The following is a 16706-nucleotide window of genomic DNA, read 5'->3' as shown; positions in this document are numbered from 1 at the left end:
GTCTGGGCTTAGCTGAGTATTCAGGTGCTCTCTGGTCTCCAGGACTATATCAAGGGTTTTGCACATGATAACGTCATGTCAGAGCACCTACAGGAAGCCCTCTTTTTATATATTTTGACTCTGCCTCAAACCTCCTTAATGATAGAGTCAAGGGTGTGGCTGTAATGTCTGTTTTAGGTTCCTTGAACTTCCTTAATTTGTTTCTAAGTCACTGCTGTAAATATCTTTATACCTGTATTGATGCCCCTTTTTCTTTACTTTCTAATTCTTATCTTCTCTGTTAGCTTTCTTTTTCCCTTCTCTCCTTTTCTTTGTAATCTCCTCATTCATCTCTTAAAATGGTCCTTAAGAAACTTAAAATTCTGTCATTATGTATCTCTCTCTGTTGCTACAAATCTAGATTTTAAAGTCTTGTAGGAACTTGCCATAGGGGAATGACACTGATTGTGAGATATGATGTTCTGTGTATATGTTCTTGCTGTCTTTTCATCTGGAAGGGTGTGGACCAGTGAGCACTGCTGTCATGTGCTTGCTACCTGTGCTTCTGAGTGTACTAAGATACCAGACTCTTGAAGGTGCACATTCAGCGTGAGCATGTTGAACCTCGTAGATAGCCAGCTTCTGTACTTAAATGACAAGACCCAGAGTTTACAGTGTGGTTCTGTACACTTGGCATGTGTTGAGAAAGCACCGTACTTTTGTTGTAATACATAGTATGCTTTATATTACTGCCCGTTTAAACATTCCATGTCAAAAACTGTGTCTTATTTGATTTCTTCATTTCTGTTTGGCCTACAGTAGGCCTCTAATGGCTGTGCATTTATTGGATAAATGGGTTGTTTCATCTTTTTATTAGGAAGATCAATTTGAAAGATATGTGAGTGTGCGAACATGCACTTATGCACACATGGGTGGGTAGGTCCTGTTATTTTCTGAACCCGAAACTATCCTGTCTGTGCCTCCCACAGCACTGACTGGGATTACGGGCCCATGGACTCACACCAGCTTTTTATTTGTGGGTCTTGGGGATTCAAACTCAGGTTCTTGTGCTTGTGCAACAAGCAGTCTTAATTAACTGACCCATTTTCCTAGCCCTTCAGCTATTACTTTTAAAGTTTTATTTCTAGAGTAAGCTTTTAGAATTATTTAAAAGAAGCTAACATCTAAGAGCTTTTATTGTTTAAATAAGGCAGTACGTGCATGTTGTTATCTTTACTGGTGGTTTTTAAGCGCTTGATAGTATACATGTAAGCAAGTATACAAGGCTCTACAATTGAGCCCTATCCCTTGCCCTCTTTTTACTTGTATTTTGAGGCAGGGGCTCACTAACAAGTTAACCGTGTATCCTTGAACTTGTAACCCTCCTATTCATCCTGTCGTGTTGCTGGGATTTATAGACCCAGACTTCTAGCTCAGCTTTTTTTTCCTTTTTGGATTGTGGGATTTTGGAGAGTCAAAAATTGCACTTTTAAAGACTTTTGATCCATGTGATATTGCATTTCTTGACCTGTAAATTTCCTTACAGCTTTATAATCATTGTTCCATCCCTTTTTTCAGAAAAAAATGGCTATATGAATTATTACTCCCAAATTTCTGAGAACGTTTTCATTGATCATTGGTTATTCTTTTAAGCAGTTTTTAATGTGTTCTGTTATTGGGAAGAAAAGTTGAGTAGCATGACTTCTGCTTTTGAGGACATCAGATTAAAAAAATTGGGGTATCTCTATACTAAATAGAAGAGTAAAGCATTGTACTCTATGCTTCCTTAACATGGACAGTGAAATGCAGAGGCTTGATCGGATTCAGCTGCAGATGTTTTGCTTCTATTGGAAGGATGTGAACATTCTTCTTATGATCTTAACAGTCATTCCTCATCCTTGTTTAGTTCCGTTATATTCACCAGGAGTCACATATTGGTAGTAATTAATTCTCATTCCTTATCCTTTTAATCCATTTAGTAGATGAAAGTGTGTGTGTATGTGTAGGCCAGAGATTGACATCTGGTGTCTTCCTTAATTGTTCTCTATTTGTTTTTTGAATGTTTCTCACTGAAGTTGGGTCTCAGGATTTGGCTAGAATGGATGGCCAGCAAGCCCTGCCTGGGGATCTTCCTGTGCCGGCTTTCCTCGTGCTGGGATTACAGGTGCATGATATCGTTTCTGGTTTTAGTTCACAGAGGGTTGTAGCTCAAAGAAGGTACCGGGGCTTAAACTTTTCTTCCTGTGCTTACATAGCAAGCACTGTTCTCCTGATCTCTCTCTCCAGCTCTGGAATATTTTTTTTTTTTTTTAAGCCAAGGTTTCTCTCACTGTGTTGCTCAGGTTGATCTCCAGTTAAGATCCTCAGCCTCAGCCTAGGATTACAGATGCAAACATATGTAGTGTTGAGCTTTTTATTTGCGTGTTGGTGATCTGAACCCAAGTCCTTGCTTGTGTGACTGAACCATCTTCCCAGAACTTGGTGGAATACTTTCAATGAGGCAGTTTTCATCAATTAGAGAAAATTTTACTGTCTTTTGAATGTTTGAGGATTCTGTAGTTGCAAATTTTCCTGATGGCTAACATTTATTTGTGACCTGAAAATAAATGCTCCTGATGCTATTTCAGTGAGTCACAAGCAGACACATACAGAAGGTAGGAAAAACTTTGATCTAGTCAGTGTGTGTGCCAAGCTGAGGTTAAATAAGGCTACTCAGTCTCCTGGTTTTGCTTTTCATAATGAGTCCTTTCCTTTCCTTTTTCCTTTTATGATTTTGTTTAAAATGACCCCAGACCTAGTGCTGAAGAGCTGAATAATGTTCCCAAGCATAAGAAAACTGGTGTGTCGTGGAGAGGATAAGTACGTTAGTTCAGGTGCAGGTATAGGTATGATGTTGTAAAGTGTTTCAAAACAGAAACATACATGAAAAAAGTTTGTATATTGATTTGATTGGTTTATTGAACTTTTGTGACTCAAGAAAGAGTCTGGACAAAACCTTAAATGCATTTTTTCCTAGGAACAGTGGTTCAGTGTTTGATTATTCTGTATTTGCACTGACCTGATAAAACATAACTATTGTGAATCAAATGTTTTTGACTTTACTGATGAACAGGAGAAAATAATTTTCAATGAATATAAAAGGCATGCGTGAAAAGTTGTAGGTCACAGAACAGATAATATTCACACCAATCCTTCTTCTTGACTCCCCCATATCTACCTCCTCAGTCCCTTCCAATTTCATTTCCTCTTTCTTTTTAAATAACTCACCAAGTCTACTTTGTGCTGCTCACATACTCCTGGCTGTGGGGCCATCTACTGGAGTGTGGTCCACCTACCAGGCCCACACCTTTAAAGAAAACTGACTTTCCCTCCCCTAACAGTAATAAGTAGGCAGCAACTCCTTGGTTAGAAGAGGAGGCTGTGAACTCCTCCTCTCTCTATGCTATGTTGGCTGTCTTGATCTTGCAGTTTTATCCAGGCAAACACAGCTGCCTTGAGTTCCCAGAGCAGTGGTCTTTGTCATGTTTCTAAGGCAATTTCATGCTTACACTCCTCACTCTGGTTTTTACACTCTTTCTTCAGCCTTTGGGGCATGAGCAGGAGCATGATATCCCTCTCCTGTTTGTGACTGAGTGCTCCACTGACACAGTCTCTGTTCTGATTAGTTGGGAGCTTTGTGCTTACCACTGTCTACTGCACAGAGGTTTGAGGACTGCAGAGAGACAAATTCAGGGTACAGTTCGATACTGTGTCTGTTTAGCAGAGTAACAGCTATAAATTCATCACAGGGCCTGTGAGCTTTGCAGCCACAGATTCATAGCTGTTTATGGTATTAGCTATGAGTTTTCTCCTCTGGAGCAGGCCTTAAAACCAATTAGAAAACAGCAGGTTAGCCTTATAACTTTGTCCCTGCTGTTGTACTTCTGAACGTATCTTGCCAGACCAGTTGTTACTGTAATTCAGAGGGTTCTATAGTAGGGGAAGGTTTGTTGGAGTGTTGATCAAGTCAATTCTGGGACTAGAGAAGTAGTTGATGGAGTGATCAAATACTCCTGTTTCATTTCCACACTAATTAGCCAGTAGTTCTGACGACTTCTAGCTCACCATCTTACCTGGAAAGACAATTCTTAAATGGTCAGAATATGAGTTAGATTTGCAGTTCTCCGTATATAATATAGGAAGTGCTTAAGGGACTGAGTATTTTACAGTTCTCCTAACTGTTGAACTGGGTGAACCTCAGGAAAGATGTATGAGTGCTCACATATGAGGGGGCTGGAGACATGGATCTTCCCCCCCCACACCCTGTTTGTTTATACAACTTTGCAGTTAAACATGATATTAAACATGATATTTTGGCTGGGAATGGCAGCTCATACCTTTGATCCAGCACTTGGGAGGCAGAGACTAGTGGGCCTCTGTGAGTTTTAGGCCAACCTGATCTGTACAGGTAACTCACAGGGTAGCTGGGGCTGTGTAGAGAGATTTGTCTCAAAACAAAACAAACAATGACAACAAAGAACAATGTGATTTTTTTCTTATTACATATGTGCACTCCATTTTCTTTTCTTTTTCTATTTTTAAAGATTTATTTATTTACTATGTATACAGTATCCTCAGTGCTCTGCCTGCAGGCCAGAAGAGGGCACAGGATCTCATTACAGATGATTGTGAGCCACCTTGTGGTTGCTGGGAATTGAACTCAGGACCTTTGGAAGAGTAGGTGGTGCTCTTAACCACTGAACCATCTCTCCAGCCCTCCATTTTCTTTTCTATTAGTGTCATCTTAAATAACTGCTATTTAAGATCCACTAAATTAGTTTCATGGGTGATTAGTGGGTTCCACCTAATCCACAGTTGAGAGAATATAAAAACTAGTTAGTAATCTCTTTTTTCTTTTAAATTTCTCTTCCTTTTTTCCTTCTGTCCTTCTTTTTCTTTTCTTTTTTTCCTTCTTTTAGGTGGTCAGTTTCAAAGACTAGACAGTCTAGATCTTCATAGGAATATACAGGGACATCATTGAAATCAAGTTTCAGAAATACTAAGTAATTTTAAATGATAGGTTCTAAGTCATTTGAGACAATTTTTTTGTAGTATGTAATTAAAGAAATTGATTTCCATATTTTGACATTACAGTGAATGATTTCACTTTAAAAATAAGTGTTTATTTCTTTCTTAGACAACTGCAGTTGGAGTAATGCCAGAAACCAGTAACTGGGACACTGACTGCTAATAGCATGTGATGTAGTGGCTAGCCATCTCATTGCAAATATCTCCACTCATTTAAATTTCAGAGATGCTTGAAGATACATATTCTAATACAATTTTTTGATAGAGACTGAATAAAGTGTTTAATACCCCAAATGAACCTTTTTGTAATAGATAGTTCTAATTTTCTACTTTTGAGAATTTTGTACATGAATATTTTACATAATTTTCACTCTTTCCTCCCCCTCCAACTCCTCCAATGTCCCCTTTACACCTTTCAACTTTGAGATCTCTTAATTATTTTTATACTCATATGCATAAATACACATACATACAACCTGGTGAGTCTATTTAGTGTTGCTTATACAAATACATACATTTTTATTTCATGTAACAAACCTGTGGGGAAATAACACTGTCAGAAATAAGTTTTGAATATAAATTTGATATTAACTTTGTTATAATTTTTTATTTGTAAATTATAATGTTTATTAGAAATGCATTGAATAAATCTTTTTCTTTTTTTTACTACAGCAATATTTTAATAGTATAATATTTTTAAATTATTTTAAAATCTAGAACTTCTCATTGGTGTCTGTTTGGCCTATGAGGCAGAACATGAGTACACAGATTTATTTTCAGACTGTTTTTCTGTTTATCTAGGTTGTGTGTAAGGTCTTAAATGATTGAACCATGCAGATTAGAAAGTCTGATTTTCTGTTTTGAAGATTTATCAGTGATTGTCAAATACAGTCAGATACAGTCCTCATATGTCCGCTTACAGCCAGGTAATGCAAATGTTCTCCAAATTGAGAAGCTCTTTTATTAGTGGATATCACTATATCAAAATTGAAGCGGTTCATAGAAATAAGACAATTTTCATAGTTGCTCCTTCTTAAAGACAGTTAAAAACGCATCCTTTTGACCAATATGTCTTTTAACATACTTTGTTACCATTTATATACACTCACATAGTTAATTATGCTTACTAATTTTAGCTAGTAGAAGGATTAAGATTTCAGTTAAAGGGGATACATCTGCTATTTATAATGCCCGGGGTTACTTTTGTGTTGTGAAAAATTGTGAACAGGGTGTTTCTGGAGCACACCTAAGTAGCTGTGCTACCTAATCTTTAGGATCTACTGGTTAGTCATGTTTTCTTTTTTTAAATATTTTTTCTGATTTTTAAAAAGTTTATTAGATTTTTAAAAAAGTATCAATTCAAGTTCCCACTCTCTCCCCTCCTCCCATTCCTTCCACACACTCTCCCACCCACCTCCATCTAATCCTCAGAGAGGGTAAGGCACATTGCCTTGTGGAAGGTCCAAGGCCCTCCCTACTTTGTATTTTTTGAGTTGACTGTTTCTTTGAACACATTCATAGTTTCACTTTTGATTGCATCTGTAAGTATAATGCAGGACTACAGCATCCCAGCACTGCAGCAGTACAGTACTACAGCACTACAGCAGCACTACAGCAGTACAGTATTATATCACTACAGTTCTATAGTACTAAGCACTATAACAGCGCTAAAACAGCCCTACAGCACTACAGTACTCCAGCAGTACAGCAGCAGTACTATCGCAGTACTACACTGCAGTGCTTTCCTTAGCTATTTTTTTTTTAAAACAACTGGTATTTAGTTGGACACAGTGAATCATATCTAGTCACAAAAGTGCTTTCTGTGTGACTAGTAGAAAATGCAGAAATAAACCTGCTCTGTGTGGGTGCTAAACTGAACAGTATGTAATATTCCTTCCTCATTTTCTTACCTAAATAGTTTTTAGATCTTTTGTAGTATGTCTATTGAAACTGTTCCAGATAATTAAAAAACATAGTTGGATTTTCAGCTGCTGGTGTTAATTAGTACTTAGAAGAGATTGCGTCTGAGATTTATTTATCTATTTTTCAACTGTTAGGGTTGGGGCTCAGAACCTTTGCATGTGGAAAGCAAGTACTTTAAAAGAACTGCATCCCCAGCCCTGTTTCTAAGAAGGTGTTAACAACAGTTCAGGGAGAAAATGAAAGTAACCTTTTTAGTTGTTCTTTACATTTTAAAGATTGTATCATCATTTGAAAACCATGGATTCTTTCTTCAGAAAGATGGTGAGGGATTGTGGATTTCAGAGTAAGAAGTCCTCGCCCCTCACCACTGTTATATTTTGTGTTATCTTTCCAGTATCCTTTGAGAAGAAAGTTTTTTTTTTTTTAGCACATCTGCTCTGACTTCCCACTACTCTTTTTCTTCACTTCACCCTCACCTGTTCCTTTCCTCTGATAACTTTCAATACTAATTTTACCTCTACTTCTTGTCCTAGTGAACTTGTGACCTTTTCACCTTGTACTCTACAAGAAACAGAAATTCTTGTCCCTGTACTTTTTCATTTGTGCCGCCAACAACCCAACTTCTATTAATTGTGCCATAATTCTAACAGGTTAGCATCCATACATTTTTAAATTAATTTATTTTCTTTGTAAAATTAATTCTTCAGGTTGAAACTTTAGGCCTATTCTGTTTGCTAGGTTTATTTTCCCCTGTTTAACATTTCTTTGATAACCCCTTCCTCTTTCTTTTGTTTATTAAATAACTTGCTAGCCAGGATGTTTTGTTTTCTTTCTTTGTTTTCTTCCTCCTTTCCTTCCCTCTCTCCTTCCCTCTCTCCCTTTTTCTTTCTTTTATAGGGGAAACATTTTTCATATTAGAATTCATTAGATGTCCAGTGATCCTTGATTGTCAGTTCATATTTTGAATGAGGGGATGAGAGTATATATTTAGATTTTCTTCATAAAGCTCTTAGAGTCTTGTATGCAAACAAAGCTTATTGACCAGAATTATTAACAAAAAGTTTCATTTATCAGTGAATAATATGTGTAACTGTCGTAGCTTCAAGCATGGTATTAAGTTCGGGGGATCATAAAGTTACATGTAAGAAACTGTTTTGTCAAATACTAATGCTGCTTGATGGGTGCTGTCATAGAGAAAGTTCTCCCACTATTTGGTTCTGACCTGAAATTTGACAATCCTCTTTAGTCTTTTAGGTGCTAGGATTACAGGCATGTGCCACCATGCCTGGTTCTCCTGGAGATTTTGTGTACATATGATGCTTCTTTGTGTGTGGCCATGGTGCCTGTGTGGAGGTCAACGGTTCACCTTCCAGTGTTGACCTTTGCCATTTTACCTTGTTCAAGACAGGCCTCTTTACCTTGGCATAACCAGGCTGGTTAACCCTTCTCCCCATAAGTGCCTGTGCTGGGATTAAGATAATACATTGACTGGGTTTTACATAGGTTCTGGGGAATCCAAACTCAGGTCCTAAGGCTGGTGGAACACGTGCTTCTACTCGTGAAGCCACCTCTCCATCCAGCCCTGGACCCAAAAGTCTTAAACTATTTTAATTTCTTAAAAATAGTTTTAAAAATAAGAATTCTGTATTATAAGTTTATGAATAGTTCCTGGACTGTTCTGAAGTGAGTGAGGTAACAGATGTGTTAGTTTCTTAGTGGCCATTGTTGTCAAACTTTGACTTGTCCTCCTTACCTGTCATGAATGATTGATTTCCTAGTCAGTTTCCATTGCTTTGTTTTTATCTATTCAGAAAATTCATTTTTTTATGGCTCCATTTTAAGCTAATTCACTGCTGCTTGTTTCTCTCCTGATTTCCCAGTTTCAGGTGTGGGCCTATTTTCTGGGCCCCTCTACAGGGAAGAAATTTAGGGCTGTTTCTTGGCCTTGCTGTCCTCCATCATGCTGAATACCCTGTGCTAGGGTTCACGAGGGATGGAAGGCTATGAAAGGGAGAGAGTACAATACTCTTTAAAGAGTATCTTTAATTTAATGATACTCTTTTACATTCTCTTTCTATTGTGGAACAGTTTGTGTTCTTGGAAGATTTCCTATGCACCTCTTACACAGACAGAACAGTCTACAAGTATTTCTATACATATTTATGCATACATAGGCTTTACCTAAAAGACACATTCAGTAACTGAGAGGAAGGGAAGGGCAAATAGGTTGAGGAGTGAGAAATGTATAAATATCTATGGAACATTTTTACTTCATTTGTAGATTATTTGGTTTCTTATATGTAGAATATGGTTTTGGGTAGCTCACTGTTTAAACATAAATGAAAAGCTATATATCAGAAATACAAAATTTTTCCAAAAGAAAATAATTTTCTTCTAAATGGAAAAAAAAGCAGAGACTTTTTGTTTTAAAAATTCAAAAATATTGCTATTATGTTAGTTAATAGTTAACAGCTAATTAACTATTTAAAAGAGCTACATTTTAAGGTAAACTTTTATGTAAATTTATGTAATAAAGGGGATATTATAATATACTTTGAGATATTTTACTAAATTTTTGTTTTGTGAATGGGCATTGTTTTTTAATATTTATTTTAACTTATATATATATATTTGTGCGCACACATATATGAAGGTCAGAGGGAAGTTTATGGGGGTTGGAGCACTACACTGTTACCCTCTGAGTCATTCAGTCAGCCCAACTATTATTTTAAAAGCCACATTTTGAGGCACAATGTACATATAACACCATGCACAGGTTTCAGATGTAGTTTTATGCATTGACAAGTATATAGCTGCCTGTGCTCCTCTTAATGAAGGTACAGGATATATGCTTCCACAAGGAAGTTCCTCCATGCTATTTTCTAGTGAACTATCCTCCACCTGGTAAACCTCGGTTCTGATTTCTAATCCTGTAGCTTAATTCTGCTGGTTCTAGGATTTCTGTGACTATAACTCATTGTGTCTGATGTCTTTCAACCTACTCATGATTCAAATAGTATTCTGTTATATGAATATGCCAACTTGCTTATTCTTCTGTTGAGAACACTTTAATTATGTTCAGTTTTGGTTATTATAAATGAAGTTACAATAAAAAATGGTGACAGATCTTCCTGAATACATTGTTTTATTGATAGGTCATAGGATAAATATACGTTTTCCTTTTTAAGAAACTGTCAAACTTGGTTCCTTGTCATACTGTATTATGCTTGTACCAGAAATTAAGGACAGACATGCTTGTTCTTAATTTCTGCTAGCTTTGCTACTGGTAATCTTTTAAAGTTTTGCCATACTTATGAGTATGAAATGATACTTTTATGGTTTTAATCTGTATTTCTATGGTGAATATGATAATCAAGACTTCATATATTTATTGGCTATTTGCTAACATTCCTTGTGGAAAATATATTTATGTTTTGCATAAAAATAAAGTTTATTACTTAATTGCAGTGTATTAATGCATATTCATAAATATATGAACTAATTTCTCGTAATTTTTGTTTTTTTTCTTCAGCTCTATTTATTAACTTTTTATCTTATTTTTCCTTTATATATATCACAAGCTTACAAAGCTATTTTCCTTTATGGTTCTCATTTTTTTGTGTTTAGAGGTATGATTCATTACATACTATTCTTTCATGGATTGAATCAAGGTTCTTTTTTTTCCACACACAGATGTATAGTTGTTGTGACCCATGTCACTTTTGAATTGACTTGATATCTTAGTGGAAAATCAGCTGGGCATCTATGTGGCTCTGTTTGGGACTCTTCTGTTTCACTTACCTATTCTGTAGTAGTTCCACATTGTTCTGATTACTGTAGCTCTCTAATAAGCCTTGGCATTAGGTACTGTATATTTAATTTTGTTTTTGTGGTTTGAGTTTATTCTAGATTCTGCATTTTTACAATAACTTTAGGCGCAGGCGTATCAGTTTAGAAAACAGACTCACCAGTTTTTTGGGATTGTGTTGATTTATAGATATTTTTAAAAGCTATGTTTTGAGGTCTTCTGTTCTTCCTTATTTTATTATGGAGCCCAATAAGGGCATTTCAGACATGTATCACCACAGCCTAGCTTGAAACTGTTATTGCAAGGCGTGGAAGCCTGCTTGGATTGCTTGTACGAAAGTAGATGTTCATCTACGATATCTGCCGGACTAACGGCAGAGTTCACATGTATTTGCTAGCTAAATTTCTAAAGGAAGTATGTGATTGCTCTTTTAAAAGTCTCCTGCACTTTTTAATGCTTTAGTGGTTTCATCTGTATATTGGAAAACTCAATACATGTAGCTAGGCATGGTGGTATATGTAATGCTAGAACTTGGATGGGAGTCTGAGTCAGGAAGATTGCAAGTCTGAAACCAGCGTGTGGTACATAATAAAACCCCTGTCTCTAAAGGAAACTTTTATACCTATCTTCTCCAACATCTCTTATCCTTGTGAAATTATTTTTTTTAAAGGCTTAGTTTGAGTGTTACATAAAAATTATTTTCCTTGAGAGATCCAAAGACTGTGTTTTTGTACTATCAGTTTTGTGACTCTTTTCTATATATGAAGGATAATAAATATTTGAGTAAATGAGAATATACTTTTGAAATGAAGACAAAATGAAAACATACTTTTGAAAAGTAAAAATTAAGTGTACAAGAGTGAAAAAAGTAATTAAGATTTAAAAATTTTAAAATGTGTGTGTTGTTTTTCTGCTTTTAAATAGAATAGCTATATTTCTCAGACTTTGAGTCCTCCTTTTTCTTACTGCAGTAACTTTTAAGTGGGAATGTCTGGTCTAATCAATGGATGTTGTTTTATGAAACGTTCAGTACCTTTTCTTCTTTGTTATTTTAAAACAACCAGGTCCCTGATTTTTAAGTTTTGTGTTTGTTGGGGATAGGGAGATGCTCAAGTGGAAAAGTAAGCTCTTGCACAAGTGTGGGGCCCTGAGTTTGGATCCCGAACACTCCTCTAAGAAGCCGGGTATGACGTGTGCCTCCATAACCCTATCACTGGAAAGGGGCAGAGCCAGGGGACCCTTGGAGCTTGTCATTCCGTCAGCCTGGCTAGTCCATGAGCACTGAGTAGGTGTGTGTGTGTGTGTGTGTGTGTGTGTGTGTGTGTGTGAGAGAGAGAGAGAGAGAGAGAGAGAGAGAGAGAGAGAGAGAGTAATTAAGGAAGACACCTGTGGTGACTTAAATGCAAACGGCTCCCATAGGCACAATTGTTTGAACACTTGGTCCCCAATTGGTGGTTTTGTTTGGGGAGGTTACAAAATTCTTTGGTGGTCTAGCCTTGCTGGAGGAAGTGTGTCACTGGGGGCAGGCTTACAGAGTTTTTAGTCTTACTTTAATTATAATTTGTTTTCTCTGCTTGCTACTTACATTTGAGATATAATCTCTTAACCGCTGGCTTGGGCCACCTGCTGCCTTGTATTCCTCATCACTGTGGCCAAAATAAACTCTTCTATAAGCTGATTTTGATTATGATATTTTATCATAGCAACAAAAACTGATAAAATATCTGATTTCTACTTCTGGCCTCCATACATACTTGTATATATACACGTGTGCCCATATGTTCATGGTCATATAAACATTCATACACATACATGTATATCACATGTACACTCAAATTCACAATTTTTTCACGTTTTATTATTATTATTATTAAAAATTTTCACCTCCTCCCCTCCCAGTTCCCTCCCAAATTCACAATTTTTTTAAAAAGTTAAATTTGTTTTTTTTTAAATGATATTTGGTATTAATGTATAGACAAAAATTAATGGTTCATTTAAGAGTCTACTGTGCTTTGATTTCTGGGGCCTCAACAGGTAACCTAAGCTTTTATCATTCATTTTCCTAAATATATATGTCATCTTTGTTGACAGTTTTCTCCTTTTAATGTCACAGCTCTCTATCAAACCAGCTTCGATCCCTGAGAAGATAATTTTGAAGGCGTACTTTGCTGAGAAGACAGCTGCGAACAGTTGTCCGAATGGGATGAACACGCCTCAGCTGACTGACTATCGGCTGGAGTTTGAACGCTGACGCTGCTCATCGCGTACTCTCACCTAGTGATGCACCTACTCTTACAGTGCCCATTTCATTGTGCTTGTCTTGATTAAAGAATTCAAAGTGGAGTACCGCAAACTTGATATGGATAATAAAAAGAAAGACAAGGACAAATCTGATGATAGAATGGCACGACCCAGTGGTCGATCAGGACACAGCACTCGAGGAACTGGCTCTTCTTCCTCTGGAGTTTTAATGGTTGGACCTAACTTTAGAGTTGGGAAAAAAATTGGATGTGGCAATTTTGGAGAATTACGATTAGGTAAGACTGCTTGTTTGTTACGTTATGTAAAGATACACTTGTAAAGAAATACACTTGTAAGACTACTTTCTTTAGTGTTTAAGTTCCTTGTGTATACATTGGGGGCTTTAGTTGAACCATGCTTTCTCAAAGTACTGGTTATAAAGAATATAGGTGTTGGAAATTTCTTATTTATTTGTACTTTCATTTGTACGAAATTCCCTAGTATCTAGATGTCTATTTGTTTGAGATTAACCATTCTCATTTCTTAAGAATGTGAGGAAACAAGAAAAAGTAAATTTAAAAGTTCATGCAGGGGCTGGAGAGGTGGCTGAGTGGTATTAGAGCACTTGCTGCTCTTCCAGAGAACCCAGGTTTGATTCCCAGCACCACATTGCAGCTCACGACCACTTGTGATTTCAGTTCAAGGGGATCCTGTGCATTCTTCTGATTTTCTTGAGCATCAGGCTCAAGTGCATAATGCACACGTGTGTGTATGTATGTATTATGTATTATGTATGTGTGTATGTATATGCAGGCAAAACATTCATACACATAAAAATAAGTAAATAAAATTTTACAAAGGCCATAGTTTCCAGTAAGTCTTTTGTTGTATAGTATAATATGGGGAGATATTTAGGTTTCATTTTTGTATTTCAAAACGTTTAGTAACTGATCACTTTAGAGTCATATATGTGGCTCAAAGTCAAGTTAAGATACTATGTAAAGTTAACCTTTACTTGTTATAATAGCTAGTTTCTCTGCACCATTCTTCCCTTTCCTTTGCCCTACTGTGTCTGAGGTAAGGTTCAGCATCGTTTCTTTAACAGGAATCTCAGCGTTATCTACCTACTCATGCTGTAATAGTTTGGGAAATGCTGTGCTTATTGAAGCTCCTAAACTGTCCACTTCAGGAACCTGAGGCTCCATAGAGAAGGCACTTTACTGAATGCCGCAGAGAGTTCAGTGACAGGTTTAGATGTGAAATTTCAATCTTTCTACTCGTAGTGTAGTAGAGAGTCTGTCTCCATTGAAAAGTAACAAGGAATGTGGCATGGTATCACAGCAATCAGTAGTAAGGTAATTAGGTACATTAAGGACTCACCTCATTGAATCACCAAGACTATGACCTTGAGGGGAAAAAATAATTTCACAGTTTTCACTGGGTCCACTCTTTGTTGAAAATAAAATGATTTGTATGTTTTTACTGAGCTATTTCTTACTATTTTTTAAAATATTCTAATTTGTAGTGTCTCTTTCATTTGTTTTGTGTTGCTAATGAACATTAAATATGAATGAAGAAACAAGCTAATAAAAGCTACGTACATTCTTTGTACATAGCTATAAACAATGTAGTTGACAGATTCTTTTACATTTAGTAGGGATTAAAATCTTTGAAAGGGCAAATATTTTGTGGCTTATTTTTTAAAGATAGTGTTCTTACTTGGGAGTCAGAGAAACTAGGTTAATTACTTTCTGTCAAAGTTTGAGATTATCCATCTAATTCTTAACATGGATTATATACTGAAAAATGTTCATGAATCTCTTCCTAGGTTATTATAAATATTAAATTTAGAGTATAATATAAAAGCTAATATAATATCTATATAGTGTTGTAGGAGGCCGCTTGTTTGTTCCTGGCTGCTCAGCCCTGAAATAATCACACAGAAACCATGTTATTTGCAATACTGTTTGGCCAATAGCTTAAGTGTATTTCTGGCTAACTTATATCTTAAATTAACCCATCTCCATTAATCTGTGTATCGCCATGAGGCTGTGGCTTACAAAGTAAAGTTGTACTCTGGCAGGGGCTACATAACTTCTCTCTGACTCCGCCTTCTTTCTCTCAGCATTCAGTTTAGTTTTCCCTGCCTAGCTGTTCTGGCCTGCTCTGCTATAGGCTTAAAGCAGTTTTTTTATTCATTAACCAATAAAAGCAGCACATAGACAGAAGGACCTGCCACACCTATAAAGGCTTTGGTTGTTTTTATTACAGTTTTCTCCATAATTTAGAAATAACTATTCTTATAATATACACTCTGTATATATGTGTATTCATATAGAACAATTTTAGTGGGCCAACTTAACCAGAACAATATGAGACATGGTGTCCATGATCTGTTTATAAAGTTATACTGTATATTGTGGGGCATTCCCTTCTGTGTATCTGTGAATGAGCAAAAGTAAATACAATGTGCTGGCTTAGGATCTTTAATCTTATCCAATCAAGTGCCTATGTAGACTCTAAGTGTGTTGTGTATGTATGTATGATACTTACATATTTGTTTAAATTATTATATATATATATGTATATCTTGAAAAGTCAAGTGAATACTATAATAACTTATAGTCTGAGACTTTTCCTGCAAAGACACAATTCTATGAAATTCTAATTTGGTTAACCAAAGATTTTATTGGTGTTAATTTTAGTAGTCTGTGTGATAGGCCAGTATGACTCAAAGGCAGCTGCATCACTGAAAAGCCCACCCTGTGTGGGTGCCAGCTCAGAAAAAGTTGCATTTCCAGAGATCTGCCTAACTCCCAGGCAGCTTGGCAGGTTGGGAGCATGCCCTTCTCACAGCTCATTAATGGGGGAGGCCCTTCTTTTAGCATCTATTTTTTGCTTCCATAAACTTAACCTTGGGGAGGGACCTTGTGAGTTTGAAAGCTGCAGCTCTAGGATTTAGATCATTTACTTCCTGAGCTTCATGCTTCATTCCCCTCTCTAGGGGGAAGTGTTTCCATATATATCAAGTAAATATATCTTTCTTTCTATGTGTGCCATTGTTTTGTGGATATCTAAGTATTTTCCATATATATACCATATCCATATCCATATACAGAGCTAAGTTAGTCATTTTAATTTTTCTTACTCAGAGACCTCTGAGGGGTTTATTACTTTCTTTTCAAAGCCCTCCATGGTTTCTGTTTATAAAAAAAGTTATTGTAACTCTGAGACTAAAATTACATATGGTGTGAGCCACCATATGAGTGCTGGCAATTGGTCTCAGGTACTGCAGAAGAGCAACCAGTGCTCTTAACTGCTGAGCCATCTCTCCAGTCCTGCTTTGGATCCTTAAAGTATTTTTTTATTAAAGTCACATTAATAAAGCATCCTGAACATTTGATTTTCTATACTAATTTGTATGTGTGTGTGGTATTTGAGTAAGAAAGACTATGAGACTTTTTATAGGTAAGTGCTTTTCAAGAAAGGTGCTTATTTTCAACAAGGATGCCCAGTTTATTTATTTATTTATTAATTAATTAGAGAGCTGTTTCTTACCTCGTAGGATACTTTAGCTACCCGATACCTCTTTGATACCTTGATGTGTTGTAACTTTAAGTAGAACTCGAAGATGCCCCCAGCCCCATCACATGCATAGTTGCTCCATGGAGAGAGAGTGCTGTGCATT

At 36.4% G+C, this 16706-nt stretch overlaps 1 protein-coding gene across 9 annotated transcripts in view; it reads left to right on the top strand.

The window, feature by feature from the left end:
- Csnk1g3 (casein kinase 1 gamma 3) overlaps positions 1-16706 on the top strand; it is a 91034-nt gene that overhangs the window by 12113 nt on the left and 62215 nt on the right. For all 9 annotated transcript variants that reach the window (XM_085699858.2, XM_085699856.2, XM_085699854.2 and 6 more), the window contains exon 2: positions 12891-13314. In XM_085699858.2, the coding sequence (XP_085555984.1) occupies positions 13137-13314 (178 nt within the window). In that variant the 5' untranslated portion in view covers positions 12891-13136. The remainder of the gene's footprint in view (positions 1-12890; positions 13315-16706) is intronic.

This window comes from Myodes glareolus, chromosome 13 (assembly GCF_982192425.1).
Source record: "Myodes glareolus chromosome 13, mMyoGla1.1, whole genome shotgun sequence".
NCBI classification, from domain to species: Eukaryota; Metazoa; Chordata; class Mammalia; order Rodentia; family Cricetidae; genus Myodes; species Myodes glareolus.
The sequence above is the reverse complement of the archived record's forward strand: the minus strand, read 5'-3'. Positions and strand labels throughout refer to the sequence as shown.